This window comes from Physella acuta, unplaced genomic scaffold, assembly GCF_028476545.2.
Source record: "Physella acuta isolate Inbredline_101_S28 unplaced genomic scaffold, ASM2847654v3 ptg000624l, whole genome shotgun sequence".
In the NCBI taxonomy this organism is placed as follows: Eukaryota; Metazoa; Mollusca; class Gastropoda; family Physidae; genus Physella; species Physella acuta.
The window spans coordinates 72462-90942 of NW_026732143.1; the positions used below are offsets into that span (position 1 = coordinate 72462).

The 18481-nt window shown below is 42.0% G+C and overlaps 1 protein-coding gene across 1 annotated transcript in view; it reads left to right on the forward strand.

The window, feature by feature from the left end:
• The window catches only part of LOC131948121 (serine/threonine-protein phosphatase with EF-hands 2), a 30069-nt gene extending 11588 nt beyond the window's left edge, over window positions 1-18481 (forward strand). The window contains exons 5-16 of the mRNA XM_059309638.1: window positions 2309-2414; window positions 4040-4197; window positions 5404-5565; window positions 7439-7605; window positions 8572-8608; window positions 9792-9941; window positions 12572-12673; window positions 13096-13281; window positions 15248-15411; window positions 16080-16186; window positions 16796-16956; window positions 17800-18481. Of these exons, the coding sequence (XP_059165621.1) occupies window positions 2309-2414; window positions 4040-4197; window positions 5404-5565; window positions 7439-7605; window positions 8572-8608; window positions 9792-9941; window positions 12572-12673; window positions 13096-13281; window positions 15248-15411; window positions 16080-16186; window positions 16796-16956; window positions 17800-18105 (1806 nt within the window). The 3' untranslated portion in view covers window positions 18106-18481. The remainder of the gene's footprint in view (window positions 1-2308; window positions 2415-4039; window positions 4198-5403; window positions 5566-7438; window positions 7606-8571; window positions 8609-9791; window positions 9942-12571; window positions 12674-13095; window positions 13282-15247; window positions 15412-16079; window positions 16187-16795; window positions 16957-17799) is intronic.

Below are 18481 nucleotides of genomic sequence, written 5' to 3' on the forward strand. Positions count from 1 at the left end.
CTCCGACATTGGAATACGGGATGGTATTCGTGTAGACCAGGGGTCTCCAAACTACGGCCCGCGGGCAGGATGCGGCCCGCGAGGTCCTCTCATCCGGCCCGCGGAGATCTGGGTATTTTTGTTGGAGGTGGCTGAGGAACTTTGCCCAGAAAATTCAAAACAATTTGAAAATGTAACTTTTGGGTGCAAATACCATTGCCCGCCGTGTTGCAGACATCGGTGAAAACATCGTGACTCATCTAGCGAAAAATGCAAGCAAGTTTGGCAATTTTTTAATTGCAATGGATGAGTTGCTGGACAGCTGTTCCACCTCTTTATGTTTGTGTTCATTAGAGGTGTGGATAAAAACATAGACATAACACAATTGCTGGCTTGCCTGAATAACATGTCCGCCTACGCTACCGGAGATGATATATTCAATCAGTTGAAAAAGGAATAGCTGATTATAACTTTGGACTAACATGAGTGACATAAAAAAAGCTTGGTTGGACAAGCGAATGAGAAAAACATTCTAAAACCAATGTTCCTGCACTGTATTATTCACCAGCTTTGTGTGCTAAATAGTGGACATTAGCAGTGTGCAGAATCACGTGGACCTCGAGTGTGTTGTCGACAGTGTTTCTTTCAGACTTTTTTCTCCGGGGAGGGGGGGGGGGAGGAACTTGAAATTTGTATATATTTCTATATAAATTATATTTCGTCGGGTGGGGGGGGGGGGGGGGGGCTCGCCATCTCGAAGAGATGCCTGGGAGAAACTCTGGCCCCCGAACTGATATTTGATAGTTAATGCGGCCCTCGGGCTGAAAAGTTTGGAGACCCCTGGTGTAGACTGTGTCGCTTATCTGTCCGTGTTAGGGTTATGGCCAGGGTCAGGACTGGGATGTTAACCAGGATATTGCGTTTAATACCGGATAGGCTTTACTTAATGAACTGATTTGCTTTTAATGGTCAAGTTCTTATTTTAATTTTTTTTTGTTATTTCTGCCAGCTCAATCACTTTAACTTTTTAAATTTGTTTTTTTTTCTCCTAGCTCTACAACTTCAACTTTTTATTTGTTTTGTTATTTCTGCCAGCTTTACAACTTCAACCTCTTAATTTGTTTTATTTTTCCTAGCTCTACAACTTCAACTTTTTAATTTGTTTTGTTGTTTCTCCCAGCTCTACAACTTCAACTTTTTAACTTGTTTAATTTGTTTTGTTTTATCTCCCAGCTCTACAACTTCAACTTTTTAATTTATTTTGTTTTAACCCCCAGCTCTACAACTTCAACTTTTTAATTTGTTTTGTTTGATCTCCCGTCTACAACTTCAACTTTTTAATTTGTTTTGTTTTAACCCCCAGCTCTACAACTTCAACTTTTTAATTTGTTTTGTTTTATCTCCCAGCTCTACAACTTCAACTTTTTAATTTGTTTTGTTTGATCTCCCGTCTACAACTTCAACTTTTTAATTTGTTTTGTTGTTTCTCACAGCTCTACGACTTCAACTTTTTAATTTGTTTTGTTTGATCTCCCAGCTCTACAACTTCAACTTTTTAATTTGTTTTGTTTGATCTCCCAGCTCTACAACTTCAACTTTTTAATTTGTTTTGTTTCATCTCCCAGCTCTACAACTTCAACTTTTTAATTTGTTTTGTTTAAACTCCCAGCTCTACAACTTCAACTTTTTAATTTGTTTTGTTTTATCTCCCAGCTCTACAACTTCAACTTTTTAATTTGTTTTGTTTTATCTCCCAGCTCTACAACTTCAACTTTTTAATTTGTTTTGTTTTATCTCCCAGCTCTACAACTTCAACTTTTTAATTTGTTTTGTTTTATCTCCCAGCTCTACAACTTCAACTTTTTAATTTGTTTTGTTTTATCTCCCAGCTCTACAACTTCAACTTTTTAATTTGTTTTGTTTTATCTCCCAGCTCTACAACTTCAACTTTTTAATTTGTTTTGTTTTATCTCCCAGCTCTACAACTTCAACTTTTTAATTTGTTTTGTTTTATCTCCCAGCTCTACAACTTCAACTTTTTAATTTGTTTTGTTTTATCTCCCAGCTCTACAACTTCAACTTTTTAATTTGTTTTGTTTTATCTCCCAGCTCTACAACTTCAACTTTTTAATTTGTTTTGTTTTATCTCCCAGCTCTACAACTTCAACTTTTTAATTTGTTTTGTTTTATCTCCCAGCTCTACAACTTCAACTTTTTAATTTGTTTTGTTTTATCTCCCAGCTCTACAACTTCAACTTTTTAATTTGTTTTGTTTTATCTCCCAGCTCTACAACTTCAACTTTTTAATTTGTTTTGTTTTATCTCCCAGCTCTACAACTTCTTCAACTCTGTGGTGGAGCAGTTCGCCTCAGATGACCGGCAGCTGGCTATGATGAAGGCCTTTAGCGAGGCCCAGCACCGGTCTCTGGCCCCGCGTGAGTGCACGAGTTCCCAGCACCTGTCTCTGTCTACTACACCTGTTTCTGTCTACCACACCTGTCTCTGTCTACTGTCTCTGTCTACCACACCTGTCTCTGTCTACTCCATTTTGATATGTGTCATCTCCAATCTGCACACCATCCACCTGTTACCATCCCTCATCTTCACACGAATCAGCTACCACCTTCCTCCATCTTGACACCATCACACTGCTACCATCCTCATTCTCCGCACCATCCAACTGCTACCATCCCCTATCATGCAACAGCTACCATCCCCTATCATGCAACTGCTACCATCCCCACCATCCAACTGCTACCATCCACACCATCCAACTGCTACCATCCCCACCATCCAACTGCTACCATCCCCACCATCCAACTGCTACCATCCCCACCATCCAACTGCTACCATCCCCACCATCCAACTGCTACCATCCCCACCATCCAACTGCTACCATCCCCACCATCCAACTGCTACCATCCCCTATCATGCAACTGCTACCATCCCCACCATCCAACTGCTACCATCCCCACCATCCAACTGCTACCATCCCCACCATCCAACTGCTACCATCCCCACCATCCAACTGCTACCATCCCCACCATCCAACTGCTACTTTCCCCACCATCCAACTGCTACCATCCACACCATCCAACTGCTACCATCCCCACCATCCAACTTCTAACATCCACACCATCCAACTGCTACCATCCCCACCATCCAACTTCTAACATCCCCAACTGCTACCTTCCCCACCATCCAACTGCTTCCATCCCCACCATCCAACTTCTAACATCCACACCATCCAACTGCTACCATCCCCACCATCCAACTTCTAACATCCCCAACTGCTACCTTCCCCACCATCCAACTGCTACCATCCCCACCATCCAACTTCTAACATCCCCAACTGCTACCTTCCCCACCATCCAACTGCTACCATCCCCACCATCCAACTTCTACCATCCACACCATCCAACTGCTACCATCCCCACCATCCAACTTCTAACATCCACACCATCCAACTGCTACCATCCCCACCATCCAACTTCTAACATCCCCAACTGCTACCTTCCCCACCATCCAACTGCTTCCATCCCTACCATCCAACTGCTTCCATCCCTACCATCCAACTGCTACAATCCCCAACTGCTACCATCCCCACCATCCAACTGCTACCATCCCCAACTGCTACCATCCCCACCATCCAACTGCTACCATCCCCAACTGCTACCATCCCTACAATCCAACTGCTACCATCCCCAACTGCTACCTTCCCCACCATCCAACTGCTACATTCCCCCATCTTCCCACCATCCCCAACTGCTACCATCCCCAACTGCTACCATCCCCTCCATCCAACTGCTTTCATCCCTACCATCCAACTGCTACCATCCCCAACTACTACCATCCCCAACTGCTACCATCCCCAACTGCTTCCATCCCTACCATCCAACTGCTACCATCCCCAACTGCTACCATCCCCACCATCCAACTGCTACCATCCCCACCATCCAACTGCTACCATCCCCAACCACTACCATCCCCACCATCCAACTGCTACCATCCCCAACTACTACCATCCCCACCATCCAACTGCTACTATCCCCACCCCCAGGTTCATCGGAGATATTCACGGACGACGCTGAGCTTACCGCTTTTAAGAACGAAGTGAAGTCCATGGTGATAGAGGCCGGTTATGACGGCCCCAAGTTGCAATTTCCGATCAATAAATCACAGATCAAATCATTGATGGCGGCGTTCAAATCCGATAAGGTACGCTATGGTTGTGACACTGTGGGTAAGCGGTTCTCATACTGCAGAAGGTGTACCCTGCGGCAACAATGATGGTATCAAAGATGGGCTTAAAGAGAATTGAGGTTCGATAGTTAAGGGACAGCAACTCATCTAGGAGAGACAACTCCAAAATCAAATAACAGATTGATGCTAACCCTGCATCACTAGGCGTATGATATTCCACTTTAAGTAAGAGTACGCCTTTAACTGTCTCATACGGGAGTGGTATATTATTGAAATGGTTATGAGAACCATTGGCAAATAAATAAATCAACTTTATTTTTTACATAATTGACGTATGAGTTCTAATTTTGGGTACGATTATATGACAGCTTTTATGATATTAAATAACATTTAATTCGTTTTTTTATTATGAGAATGAACCAACATTTGAAAATAGGGATTATGTATTGATACAACTAATAATTATCTGACAATGCTGGTAATTTAATTGGGAAAGTATATTATTATTAGTTTATAGTGTGGTTTATGAAACGTTGACCGTGAATAATAAAGAAGACAAATAAATATAGATCTAGCACCAACTACGGAATGATAGCAATGACAAAACTTAGCACTGACCAGTGAATGATAGAAATGACCACAAAATGATATAACTGACCACAAAATGATAGAACTAACCACAGAATAATAGAACTGACCACAGAATAATAGAACTGACCACAGAATGATAGAACTAACCACAGAATTATATAACTGACCACAAAATGATAGAACTGACCACAGAATGATCTCACTAACCACTAAATAAAAGCATTGATCACAATCATAGCACTGACAACAGAATAATATCCTTGACCACATAATGATAGCACTGACTAAAGAATGATAGCACTGACCAGTGAATAAAAACACTGAACACAGAATGATAGTACTCACACTTCAATAACAGCACCACAATACTTGATATCACTAACCATTGAATAATAGCACTGAAAACTTGATAGCACTGACCACATGACAGCACTGACCACATAACAGCACCACAATACTTGATATCACTAACCATTGAATAATAGCACTGAAAACTTGATAGCACTGAACGATAACACCAACGACTTGATCGCCCTAACTACATGACAGCACTGACCACACGAAAGCACCTACCACACCATAACAACACTATAACAACACCATAACCCCACCTCCCTCCCTCCCCTCCAGGTTATCCACGCCAAATATCTTCTGGACCTCCTGATTAGGGCTAGGGCCGCGCTGGTCAAACTGCCCAACATAAACCGTGTCTCCACCTCCTACTCCAAGCAAGTCACCATCTGTGGTGACCTGCACGGTCAGCTCAACGACCTCTACATCATCTTTCACAAGGTAAGCGACAGCAGCATATCTGTTTCATTAATAAAATACGATTTTTTTTTAATAAAAAAAAACTTTCCGAATAATTTTTTTTAACTCAAAAAAAAAAAGAAAGAAAAAAAATCAAACTTTTCTTTTTTTTAACCACATTAATAAAAGCCTAAAGTATTGAAAAGGTGTGTTTAACTGCTTTATCACTTCCTTATTATTTTCTTCCGTCTAGACTTAGATTTTGTAAATAACATTCGACGGGAATATCTGTGATCGATTACTTGCCACTTCCTAGATCTTATTAACTCCCTTTTTGTTGTTGAATACAGGAATTTTCAAGTTAACGCTTTTTAATGACTAATCTAAAATGTTTAGGTATTGGGGGTGGGGTCGAACAAAATAGAATTTATATATAAAATATACACTTTTATTAGTTTCCGCCCACCCATCCCCGAAAAATTTAGTCGCCCCCCCCCCTCGAAGGTTTCAACCCCCCCCCCCTCCGGAGAAAAAAGTCTAAAAGAAACACTGGATGAAACTATAGTAAAAACCTTTTAATAACAAGCTTTTTAAATGCACTAAACGCAAGAAAATAAACTTAAAACAAAAATAAAAGTGTTTTGTGGATACATTTTGCTACCATTTTTTTCCTATAGACGTTAAGTGTACTTAAGCCTTGTTATCGTATAATTTATTTTTACTCCGCCTCTTGGAATCACGTGACTAACCTCTATACCGATCAGGTGATTATCTGTACCGGAAACCCTGTGACCGGAAATGTCGCAAATTTTATTGCCATACCACTAACAGTAATTGGTATTTGAATCATTAGTGTGATTGTACTTAATGACTAAATTAGCAGAGAAACTTAATGAATTAATGAATCTTAAAGATCGGAGGGGGTGAAAGGGGAAAGCGTGTGTGTTGGGTAGGGGGGGGGGGGGGGTCAGTAGCGTAGCGAGGGGGGGGCGGGGGGACATATGTCCCCGGGCGCCGACCTTAGGGGGCGCCAAAATGGGTTGGAAAAATAAATTGAAAGGTTAAGGGGGGTGCAAATCGAAAGTTTGAAGGGGGGTGCAAATCGAAATCTTGAGGGGGGTGGAAACCGAAAAGTTTGTCCCCGGGTAGGGTCGCTACACACCTGGGGGGGTGGGGGGGGGTAGGCTACAGTAAATTTCTGTCGATAGTTTGAACTGTCGATGATTGCTCTGTGTACTGTTTGGTACTTCACTGATTAAAGACGCGGTTTATGCAATTCGATCGGTATTGGTGATTAGTGATAGCAGGACCTAGCCAGATGGCGTCACTAGGGTGGTGTGCGCGATAAGAGGGAGGGGGGGGAATCCGCCCCGGGAAGTTGTTTTTTTTTTTTTATTCTGTACGGGGAAAAAGATGCGTCATGCGTAAAACTCAAAAAATACACTCCTCCCTCTTTGGGGAGGAGGGGGGAGTGTCCCATTGGACAAAAAAAATTATATACAAAATATATCCTCAACCAGTGCCTGTCCCCCCCCCCCCTCCCGCTCCCTCAGAAAATGTAAGTGATTCCCCCCCCCCCCCCATTGAAAGTTTTCAGTGCGACCCCCAAAAAAAATGTCTAACACTAACCTTAAACCTGATCATGAGATGCCCTCAGAGTCGGCTTAAACTATCGCTTTGAAGTAAAACTGCCCAAAATTCCCTCTAACCAGCAGCAAAATATTTTCGGCAACATAAATTTTGTCTACAGTGATCTGAAACGACTTACTTCCGTATCCTAGGATATTTGGTTTTTATTTTAATAAAATGACAACGCGCTGATTCAAAATTACAGCCCGGCCGCGCAACCGCGCAGCTAAGATAGAACATTGCATGAAAACCAAACCCTAAACCTGACACCCCCCTTTGCAAACAGAATGGCCTGCCCGCAGCAGACAACCCGTACGTTTTCAACGGCGACTTCGTGGACCGCGGGGAGAACAGCATAGAGGTCATCACGCTTCTGTTGGTTCTACTGCTGGACCCCACGGGGAAGATTTACCTCAACAGGGGGAATCATGAGGACAGGGCGATGAACGTCAGGTAAGTGGGGGGGGGGGGGCATGAGGGCAGGGGTATGAACGTCAGGTAAGTGGGGGGGGGGGGGCATGAGGGCAGGGGTATGAACGTCAGGTAAGTGGGGGGAGGGGGGGGGGCGTGAGGACAGGGCTATAAATGTCAGGGCTAGGAATGTCAGGTAAGACAGGGGGGCATAAGGACAGGGCTATGAACGTCAGGTAAGGGGGGGGGGGGATGGGGGCATGAGGACAGGGCTATGAACGTCAGGTAAAGGGGGGGGGGGGGGAAATCATGAGGATAGGGTTATGAATGTCAGGTAAAGGGGGGGGGGGGCATGAGGGCAGGGGTATGAATGTCAGGGGAGGGGAGGGAGGGCAGGGCTATGAATGTCAGGTAAGAGAGGGGGGGGGGTGTCGACAGGGCTATAAATGTCAGGGCTAGGAATGTCAATTAAGGGGGGGGGGACAAGAACAGGGGTATGAAAGTCGGGTAAGTGGGGGGGGGATCATGAGGACAGGGCTATGAACGTCAGGTAAGGGGGGGGGGGGTACAAGAACAGGGGTATGAAAGTCAGGTAAGTGGGGGGAACCATGAGGACAGGGCTATGAACGTCAGGTAAGGGGGGGGAACAAGAGAAGGGGTATGAATGTCAGGGGAGGGGGGGGGTGTGAGGACAGGGCTATGAACGTCAGGCAAGGGGGGGGGGGGCATGAGGGCAGGCCTATGAATGTCAGGTAAGCCAGACAGGTTTGCGAATCTGTGATTTTAAAAATCTGAAACTTTCATTTTTTCTTATTTATTGTTAGTAGACTTAGCTGACAGTTGTTTTCTTGTGATCGCTAAACAGTGTTAAAGTTTCATGAGCGATGTCCTTTTAGCTAGTTTTCGTCTATCTATAATCTATGGTAAGAAACATGATAGGCTGCTGGTAAATGCTATCCTCTTACTCAACACACTCTTTAAATTTACATTTCATTTTTTTTTCAACAGGTATGGCTTTACCAAGGAAATAATTAAAAAGTACAAGGTAAGTCTAACAAAACGTAATGCTGCAAGTTGATGTTATACAATAATTATGCAAATAAGTATCTCTGTCAGTCTGGTGCGCGTGCGTGCGTGCTTGTGTGCGTGAGTGTGTGTTAAACATAGTGGTGCGTGTGTTTATAGTGACAAAAAGGGAAAATATGGATAAAAGGAGCCGTTTGAGCATTAATCCTACATAATAATTTTTACAATTGTTCCTGACTGTGACTTGCAATGGGGAACAACCGAAGAAATACCAAACAGAACAAGCCAAGAAGAGTGACAGGGGGGAAAGGGAAACAATAAAATTTGGGGTTGTTTTTTTTTTAAGATTTAAACGTGCGGATTTTGATGTTCTTTTTTTACTTTCTCGTATATACGAAGTATAGAGAAAGTATTGTAATCGTGCAAAAAAAAAAAATCGAGATTTTACAAATCTCGACGTTTTACACCTCACTGATACGGAAAAACATAATTTTGCAATCTTGTCCGTATGTCTGTGTGTGTGTCTGTGTGTCTGTCCGTGTGTAAACACGATTACTTGAGTACCGTTACAGCTAGGTTGATGAAATTTCATATATAAGTATTATATCAAAATCGTAGATCCGTATCAACTTTTGAGCGATTTCCGACAACCGGAAGTGGTACTTTTCCTACTTTGAATTTTTCAAAAGCCTATAACTTGAGTACTATTTCAGATAGATAAATGATATTTCACATGTAAGTAAAAGATCTAATTCTCTACCTTCTGTAAAATTTTGAGTAATTTACGTTGACTGGAAGTAGTACTTTACGCTACTTCCGATTTCTCAAAAAACTAATGTAAATTTTAAAAGTACTAATAATATTGCGCACTATTATGCGCTTTTTTATTTCGCGTTCACTTGGTGTGCAATTAATTTGTCTACGAGATTTTATTCTATTTTTAAAACTTTAAGTATTTAAAATGGATTAAAAATCATGTCTATAGCCCGAGTTCCCATTCCCTGTTATTTTATATAAGAATATTCGAGAAAGTTTAGAGGAGATCACTCCCGGTTTATTTTAGATTTAAACCTGCGGATTTTGATGGAGTTGTTTTTTTTTATGCTTGCCGTTTTTGTGTTTAAAAAAAAATATATGACCGTCATTGCCATATAAATTAGTAGATGTTTTACATCGGCCGTCCCATTTTCTCATGAGCCCAGGAACACGCGACCAAGATCGCAACGATGTTCGACCAGATCTTCTGTTACCTGCCCCTGGGGACCATCATCGACCAGAAGGTTTTGGTCGTACACGGTGGCATCTCTGAACACGTCGACCTTCGCTTTATCGAGAAGATTGACCGGAGAAAGGTAGGACAACACACTAGACCTTAAAGGTAATATATCAACCCCTAGACCATTATATATCAACCACTGGACCCTTATATATCAACCCCTAGACCTATATATCAACCCTTTGACCCTTATACATCAACCCCTAGACCAGTATATATCAACCCCTAGACCTTAAAGTTAATATATCAACCCCTAGACCTTAAAGTTAATATATCAACCCCTAGACCCTTATATATCAACCACTAGACCCTTATATATCAACCCTTAGAACCTTATATATCAACCTAGGCCCTTATACATCAACCCCTAGACCCTTATATATCAACCCCTAGACCCTTATATATCAATCCCTAGACCCTTATATATCAACCCCTAAACCCTTATATCAATCCTTTGACCCTTATACATCAACCACTAGACTCTTATATCTCGACCACTAGTCCCTTATATATCAACCCTTGTCCCTTATATATCAACCACTAGACCATTATATATCAACCACTACACCTTTATATATCAACCCCTTGTTCCTTATATATCAACCACTAGACCCTTATATATCAACCACTAGACCATTATATATCAACCACTAGACCTTTATATATCAACCCTCGACCCTTATATATCAACCACTAGACCCTTATATATCAACCACTAGACCCTTATATCAACCACTAGACCCTTATATCAACCACTAGACCCTTATATCAACCCCTAGACCCCTATATATCAACCCCTAGACCCTTATATATCAACCACTAGACCCTTATATATCAACCCCTGTCCATTATATATCAATCCCTAGACCCTTATATATCAACCCTTTGACCCTTATATATCAACCACTAGACCCTTATATATCAAACTCTGGACCCTTAGTCCCTTATATATCAACCCTTGTCCATTATATATCAATCCCTAGACCCTTATATCAACCCTAGACCTATATATCAACCCTTTGACCCTTATACATCAACCCCTAGACCCTTATATATCAACCACTAAACCTTATATATCAATCCCAAGACCCTTATATATCAAACGCTAGACCCTTAGTCCCTTATGTATCAACCCCTTGACCCTTATATATCAACCCCTAGACCCTTATATATCAACCACTAGACCTTTATATCTCGACCCCTAGACCCTTATATATCAACCACTAGACCCTTATACATCAACCCCTAGACCTTTATATATCAACCCTAGACCCTTATATATCAACCACTAGACCCTTATATATCAACCACTAGAACCTTATATATCAACCACTAGACCCTTATATATCAACCACTAGACCCTTATATCAACCCTTTGACCCTTATACATCAACCCCTAGACCATTATATATCAACCACTAGACCCTTATATCAACCCTTTGACCCTTATACATCAACCCCTAGACCATTATATATCAACCACTAGACCCCTAAACTATACTACCCTTAGCCGACTACAAGCGCACGTTTTGTTACCATTGGGGTGACTGCCACATAAGAATGCTAATCTGTCTTTGCGCGTTACATAACAGCTATGTATTCGCTGCTTGTGTTAGGATTAAGGCCAAGTTAGCATCAAGGTCACGCCATTTTAAGGTTCGGTCGAGAGTAAGAACAGCGATACCATCAAAATGTATGCGTTATGTCTAGAGTAAGGGTAACATACCATCAGAAGTTGTTCGCGTTATATCCAGGGTTAGGGTAAATCACAACATCACAAGGTTATTGCGTTATGTCTAGGAATAGGGTAACTCTACCATCAAAATTTGTATGCGTTATGTGCAGAGAGTTAGGGTAACTATACCATAAAAATTTATATGCGTTATGTGCAGAGTAAGGGTAACTATATACAAGTTGTATGCGTTATGTCTAGAGTAAGGGTAACTATACCATCAAATGTATGCACTATACCGGAGTAAAGGTAACTATACCATCAAAAGTTGTATGCGTTATATAAGGGGGTTAGGGTAACTATACCATCAAAAGTTGTATGCGTTATATAAGGGGGTTAGGGTAACTATACCATCAAAACTTGTATGCGTTATATAAGGGGGTTAGGGTAACTATACCATCAAAAGTTGTATGCGTTATATAAGAGGGTTAGGGTAACTATACCATCAAAAGTTGTATGCGTTATATAAGGGGGTTAGGGTAACTATACTGTTATGGTTCAGTGATTAGAATAGGCTAGAATAGCACAGAACGTAGGGGAGAGGCGTATGTGAGTTGAGTGAACCCCGGGGTGTTATGGTATTGTTATCCCAAGGTCGAGTGCAGGTATAACAGTGAACTATTGTTAAGGGGCTTGTTGATAGCGGCTAGGGTCGAGGGCTGTTGTGTAATGTGTAAAGACCAGAACAAATAAAGTATTGAACATTTTCTCGGATCGTAATTTTTTTTTAATTGAATAAAACACAGACGTAACATATACCATAAAATGTTGTATGCGTTTATTTGCAGAGTTAGAGTAATTATACCATCAAAATTTGTATGCGTTATGTCCAGACTTAGGGTAACAATACCATCAAAATGCGTATGCCTTATATCGGGGGTAATGGTAACTATCCCATAAATTATGAATATCAACTCAGCCTTGTGTGTACTTGCCCTGTAACATTGTGTTCCTCCCGTGAATCTCCCTCACAGTATATTTCAATCCTGCGACCCCCGGGTCTACTAGACATGGATCCGAGCGCTGAGATCAAACTCGACCACCTGACTCCCAGGGAAATCGAGGAATGGCAACAGGTATGTGGTTGGGGGGGGTGTCAAGGGGGGGGGGGGGGGGGGGGGAATTTGTCAGCACTGCTATTTTACACTACATATTAAAAGGTTTAATCAAAGGTGAGGGTTTTCAAAAAATGAGTTCTGTAACTATGCGAGTGGGTCTCGTTAGCACTTTCAACATTTTTTTTCTAAGGCATCTGACAATTTATGTTTTAAGTTATTTACACGATATCAACTTTTTTTTTTTGGTCATCAATGTAGCCTCCAATAAAAAGTTTCAATAAGTTTGTCACGTGGGGTTATTTCTCTCCATACTTTTTTTTTACCTCTATACTGAAGTACGGTTGTTCATTTATATATATATATATATATATATATATATATATATATATATATATATATATATATATATATATATATATATATACAACATGATTCTCCAGATTGTTGACATACTGTGGAGTGATCCAAGAACCACTGAAGGAATGGTGTTCAACACGTTCCGGGGAGGGGGCTGCTACTTCGGTCCCGACATAACCAACAAAGTACTCAGACGCCACCGCCTCGCCATGCTGATCCGCTCGCATCAGTGCAAGGAGGAAGGTTATGAGTACATGCATAACGGGAGGGTAAGTTTAGTGATATTTTGGTGGTGTTTTTATAGGGGTGGGGGGGACGAGTGATAGAGCACGCTTGTTAACTCGGTGATCTATTGGTGGTGTTTTTTCACAGGGGTGGAGGTGGGCGCAATAAAACACGCGCTTGTTAACTTGTTCGAGATACCTTTGAGGGGGGGGGGGGGGTGTGGAGCAAATACTAGACGGAAACGGCTGGTAGTTTAGGCGAAAGGAAATCTAGATTTTTCAATGATCGCATGCGAGAGAGGGAGGAGGGTGCAGTTGTAACATGGGGTGGGGGAGGAGGGTTTAGTTGTAAAATGAGGGTGGGGGAGAGGGTTTAGTTGTAAAATGAGGGTGGGGGAGAGGGTTTAGTTGTCAAATGAGGGTGGGGATGGGTGGAGGGTGCATTTGTAATATGAGGGTGAGGGAGGAGGGTGTAGTTGTAATATGAGGGTGAGGGATTAATTATAAAATTATATAAATTAGAATTTGACTGAAAGGATTGTATAACATTATTAAAGTTTTAGTACAGTGAGCTCCTTGCGTGAGATCTTGTCTTCAAATGTAACTTTGGGTATCCAATACTATCAAAGGCATAACTTCGACTTTGTCAGGCGGGGCGTGGATCTTTTTGCACTCTACCCATAATTACCCAGTTCACGGACTCTACTTCACCTGCCCTTTTGACCGCCAAGTCCGAAAGGGTATTTTACAATACCTAGCGTCGTTAATCGCATAAACCAACAAGATCTCTCATACTTAAGTTAGGCACCGTCCCATAAACATGTTTTCCTTCAATGGAGTCTACCCTTAGGGAGTTTACCCCCACCCTCCCCCCTCCAACTCAGCCCCACCGGCTAACCCTAACCCTGTCTCCTCCCACCGGCCAGGTTCTCACCGTATTCTCTGCGTCTAACTACTACGAGAACCTCCCTTTCCCCCCCCCCCACCCCCCTCCAACCCACCCACCCCCCCCTCCCCCCACCCCCCCTCCCCCCACCGGCTAACCCTAACCCCGTCTCCTCCCACCGGTCAGGTTCTCACCGTATTCTCTGCGTCTAACTACTATAAGGACCTCCCACACCCCCCCCTCCCACCCCCACCGGCTAACCCTAACCCCGTCTCCTCCAGGTTCTAACCGTATTCTCTTTTTGCGTCTAACTACTACGAGGACCTCACCCCCCCCCCCCCTCCAACCCACCCCCACCGGCTAACTCTAACCCCGTCTCCTCCAGGTTCTAACCGTATTCTCTTTTTGCGTCTAACTACTACGAGGACCTCACCCCCCCCCCCCCCTCCAACCCACCCCCACCGGCTAACTCTAACCCCGTCTCCTCCAGGTTCTAACCGTATTCTCTTTTTGCGTCTAACTACTACGAGGACCTCACCCCCCCCCCCCCTCCAACCCACCCCCACCGGCTAACTCTAACCCCGTCTCCTCCAGGTTCTAACCGTATTCTCTTTTTGCGTCTAACTACTACGAGGACCTCACCCCCCCCCCCCCTCCAACCCACCCCCACCGGCTAACTCTAACCCCGTCTCCTCCAGGTTCTAACCGTATTCTCTTTTTGCGTCTAACTACTACGAGGACCTCACCCCCCCCCCTCCAACCCACCCCCACCGGCTAACTCTAACCCCGTCTCCTCCAGGTTCTAACCGTATTCTCTTTTTGCGTCTAACTACTACGAGGACCTCACCCCCCCCCCCTCCAACCCACCCCCACCGGCTAACTCTAACCCCGTCTCCTCCAGGTTCTAACCGTATTCTCTTTTTGCGTCTAACTACTACGAGGACCTCACCCCCCCCCCCTCCAACCCACCCCCGCCCCACCCCCACCGGCTAACTCTAACCCCGTCTTCTCCAGGTTCTAACCGTATTCTCTGCGTCTAACTACTACGAGGACCTCACCCCCCCCCCTCCAAACCCCCTCCACCCCCCACCCCCCACCGGCTAACCCTAACCCCGTCTCCTCCAGGTTCTCACCGTATTCTCTGCGTCTAACTACTACGAGGATGAGAGCAACAAAGGGGCGTACGTCAAATACATGCGGCAAAAATCTGCCACAGACATGCCCATGTGCCAGATTGTACAGTTCAACGCTTTAGTGCGTTCCGGGAGGCGGTTTACGCTGCCGGAAAGGTACGGATGTTATCCTAAGATTATACATTTTTTATTTCGTAGATTTTTCATGTTTTAACTAGTTGTTTCTTTCTTCGGAAGAATAGAATAGTAAACACCTAAGCAGATAAAGCATCAAATAAGATACTTTATCATTTTTTTTAAATGAAGATTTTTATTAATGTTAAAAACTTTATTCAGTCGAAGACTAAATGGCGAAGCGTTATGTATAATGTAATTGTTAAGTATTTGTAGCTGTTTTTTTTTTTCTATCGAGATTTTTTTTTCCATGTTTTTAATAAAAGATTTCTAATGAACATAATTTTTTCACTCTGTCCGAAATTCATGTGTAATGTCATTGTTGAGTATTTGTGTTTATATTGGTTTTTTTTTTCAAATTTTATTTTTGTTTTTTAATATATTTTTTTCATGACGAAGACAAAATATCGATACACCTTGTGTTTATGTAAATGTTGAAACACATTTAAACATCTCATGTTTTCACATCTTTAAACACTTGTGGAATCAGATGTTTATTTGACTGTAGAAATACCTTTACATAAACTCCTTATGTTTTCACACCTGACAGCTGAAACACCTATACATAAATCCCTCATGTTTTCACATGAATCAGCTGTTTATTCGACTGTTAAAACACCTTTAACACCTCATGTTTTCACACCTGACAGAATCAGTTACCTGGAATCATCAGCACTGAACAATGTGAAACAAATGATCATCTCCAACAGATCAGCTCTAGAAGAAAAATTTAGCAAAAGTGATCCATCCGGCACAGGTGATGTGTGTAGTTGGTTGTGTGGCGTAATTACGGTAGTGGTGGGGAGGGTCGCCCAGCCCCAGGAGATGGGGGGAGGGGCGTCATTTATTTTCTTTAATAAAATATATCGACAAGTGTCGTTTTCGGAACCTTTTTTCATTGTCTCATTGGGTCATTGACTCATTGGGTCATTGACTTAGTGGGTCATTGACTAATTTGTTCATTGACTCAGTGGGTCATTGACTCTTCGACTCATTCGGTCCTTGACTCATAGGTTCATTGGGTCATTGACTCAGTAGGCTATTGAATCATTGGGTCATTAACTCATTGGGTTATTGACTCAGTAGTTCATTGACTCATTCGGTCCTTGACTCATTAGGTCATTGACTCATTTGGTCATTGACTCAGTAGGTCATTGACTCATTAGGTCATTGACTCATTGGGTCATTGACTCATTGACTCATTGGGTCATTAACGCGGTGGTAACATTGAGACAGTGACTCTGTGGGTCATTGACTCGGTGGTTCAATGACTCATTGAGTCAATGACTCAGATGGATATTGAGTCCTGACTTACCGACCCACCGACTCACCTTGCCATCGCGTCTGTATTCTCACCCTACCTCAGGTGTGATCACAGCCGCCCAGTGGTTCACCGCCATGGAGAGCGTGATGGGGGTCAACGTGCCCTGGCGGACCCTCAAGGACAAGCTTGTACAGTGTGACGGCGCGAACGTCCTCTACAACACCACGTTCAGCGACCTCAAGCTGACGTTCCAGAAAGTGGAGGTGGGTCTCGCCCTGGTGATGCTTTTTTCTGAATGTAGTTGACTGTTTTTGTTATTTTTTTCGTGAATGTAGTTGACTGTTTTTGGTGGGTTTTTTTCTGAATGTAGTTGACGGGTTTTTGGGGGGGGGGGTTTTGTGAATGTAGTTCTTTGCTCTGATGTGTTTTTTATGTTGTTTTGTTTTTGAGGATAGATGAAGATATAGGTGTAGGTGCAGGTAGATATAGATATAGATATAGATATAGATATAGATATAGATATAGATATAGATATAGATATAGATATAGATATAGATATAGATATAGATATAGATATAGATATAGATATAGATATAGATATAGATATAGATATAGATATAGATATAGATATAGGTATAGGTATAGGTATAGGTATAGGTATAGGTATAGGTTAAGGTATATATATAGATATAGATATAGATATAGATATAGATATAGATATAGATATAATTATAGATATAATTATAGATATAATTATAGATATAATTATAGATATAATTATAGATATAATTATAGATATAATTATAGATATAATTATAGATATAGATATATAGTTATAGATATAGATTAGATTAAATTAGATATAGAAGTAGATATAAATATAGACGTAGATATATAGGTACAGGTAAAGGTATAGAGACAGATATAGAGATGCATAGACATATATATATATATATATATATATATATATATATATATATATATATATAACGTTTTTAAGACGAAAACAGACCATTGCATTATTTACAAACCACCCCACCCCTCATTTTCCTCCCATTCCACCTACCTCCGCCACCGAAACCCTCCCCGTCCACCCCTAACCACAGATCAACGAACCTTCCATAACGGAGAGCTTGTACAAGCACAAGGAGGTTCTGGAGACGATCTTCCGCACGTTCGACAAGGACAACTCGGGCCACATTTCGATGGCGGAGTTCACCGAGGCCTGCCAGATCCTCATGAAGCACGCGAACGTCAAGGTGCGCCCCGACCAGATCGCCGACATCGCGCGCAGCCTCGACCTCAACAAGGACGGGCACATCGATTTCAATGAATTCCTAGAAGCTTTCAGGATCGTCGACAGCCAGCAGAATCGGTTAATGATTAGTCCTTCGAAAAGAAATATCTTTTAGGGGTGATTTTTTTTTTTAGAAGAAAGCTTTATTATAATGTGGAATTAACAACTTATTTGTTAGTTCAAGTATATGTTTTAGAGTTGACTTTGCTAGTTATTGGAAGTTGCGTAGCTATTTCTGTATATCCAGATGGCCTTTCTTCCTATAAATGAATGTGTACATATGTATATATATTTATATATACACTTAGATGGAGTCCCCTGTCCCCTGGTTTGTGATGTATAGCTACTTTATAACATGTCAAAGAAAACATCCATGAGTGCGTAAGTCAAAAGTCAACCTCTGAAATTATGTAAATAAAATCAATAGTGGTGTGCCATCAATGCATAATAAACTTTTTTTTTCAACTCTTGGCCATTCTAAATTTTTAAAT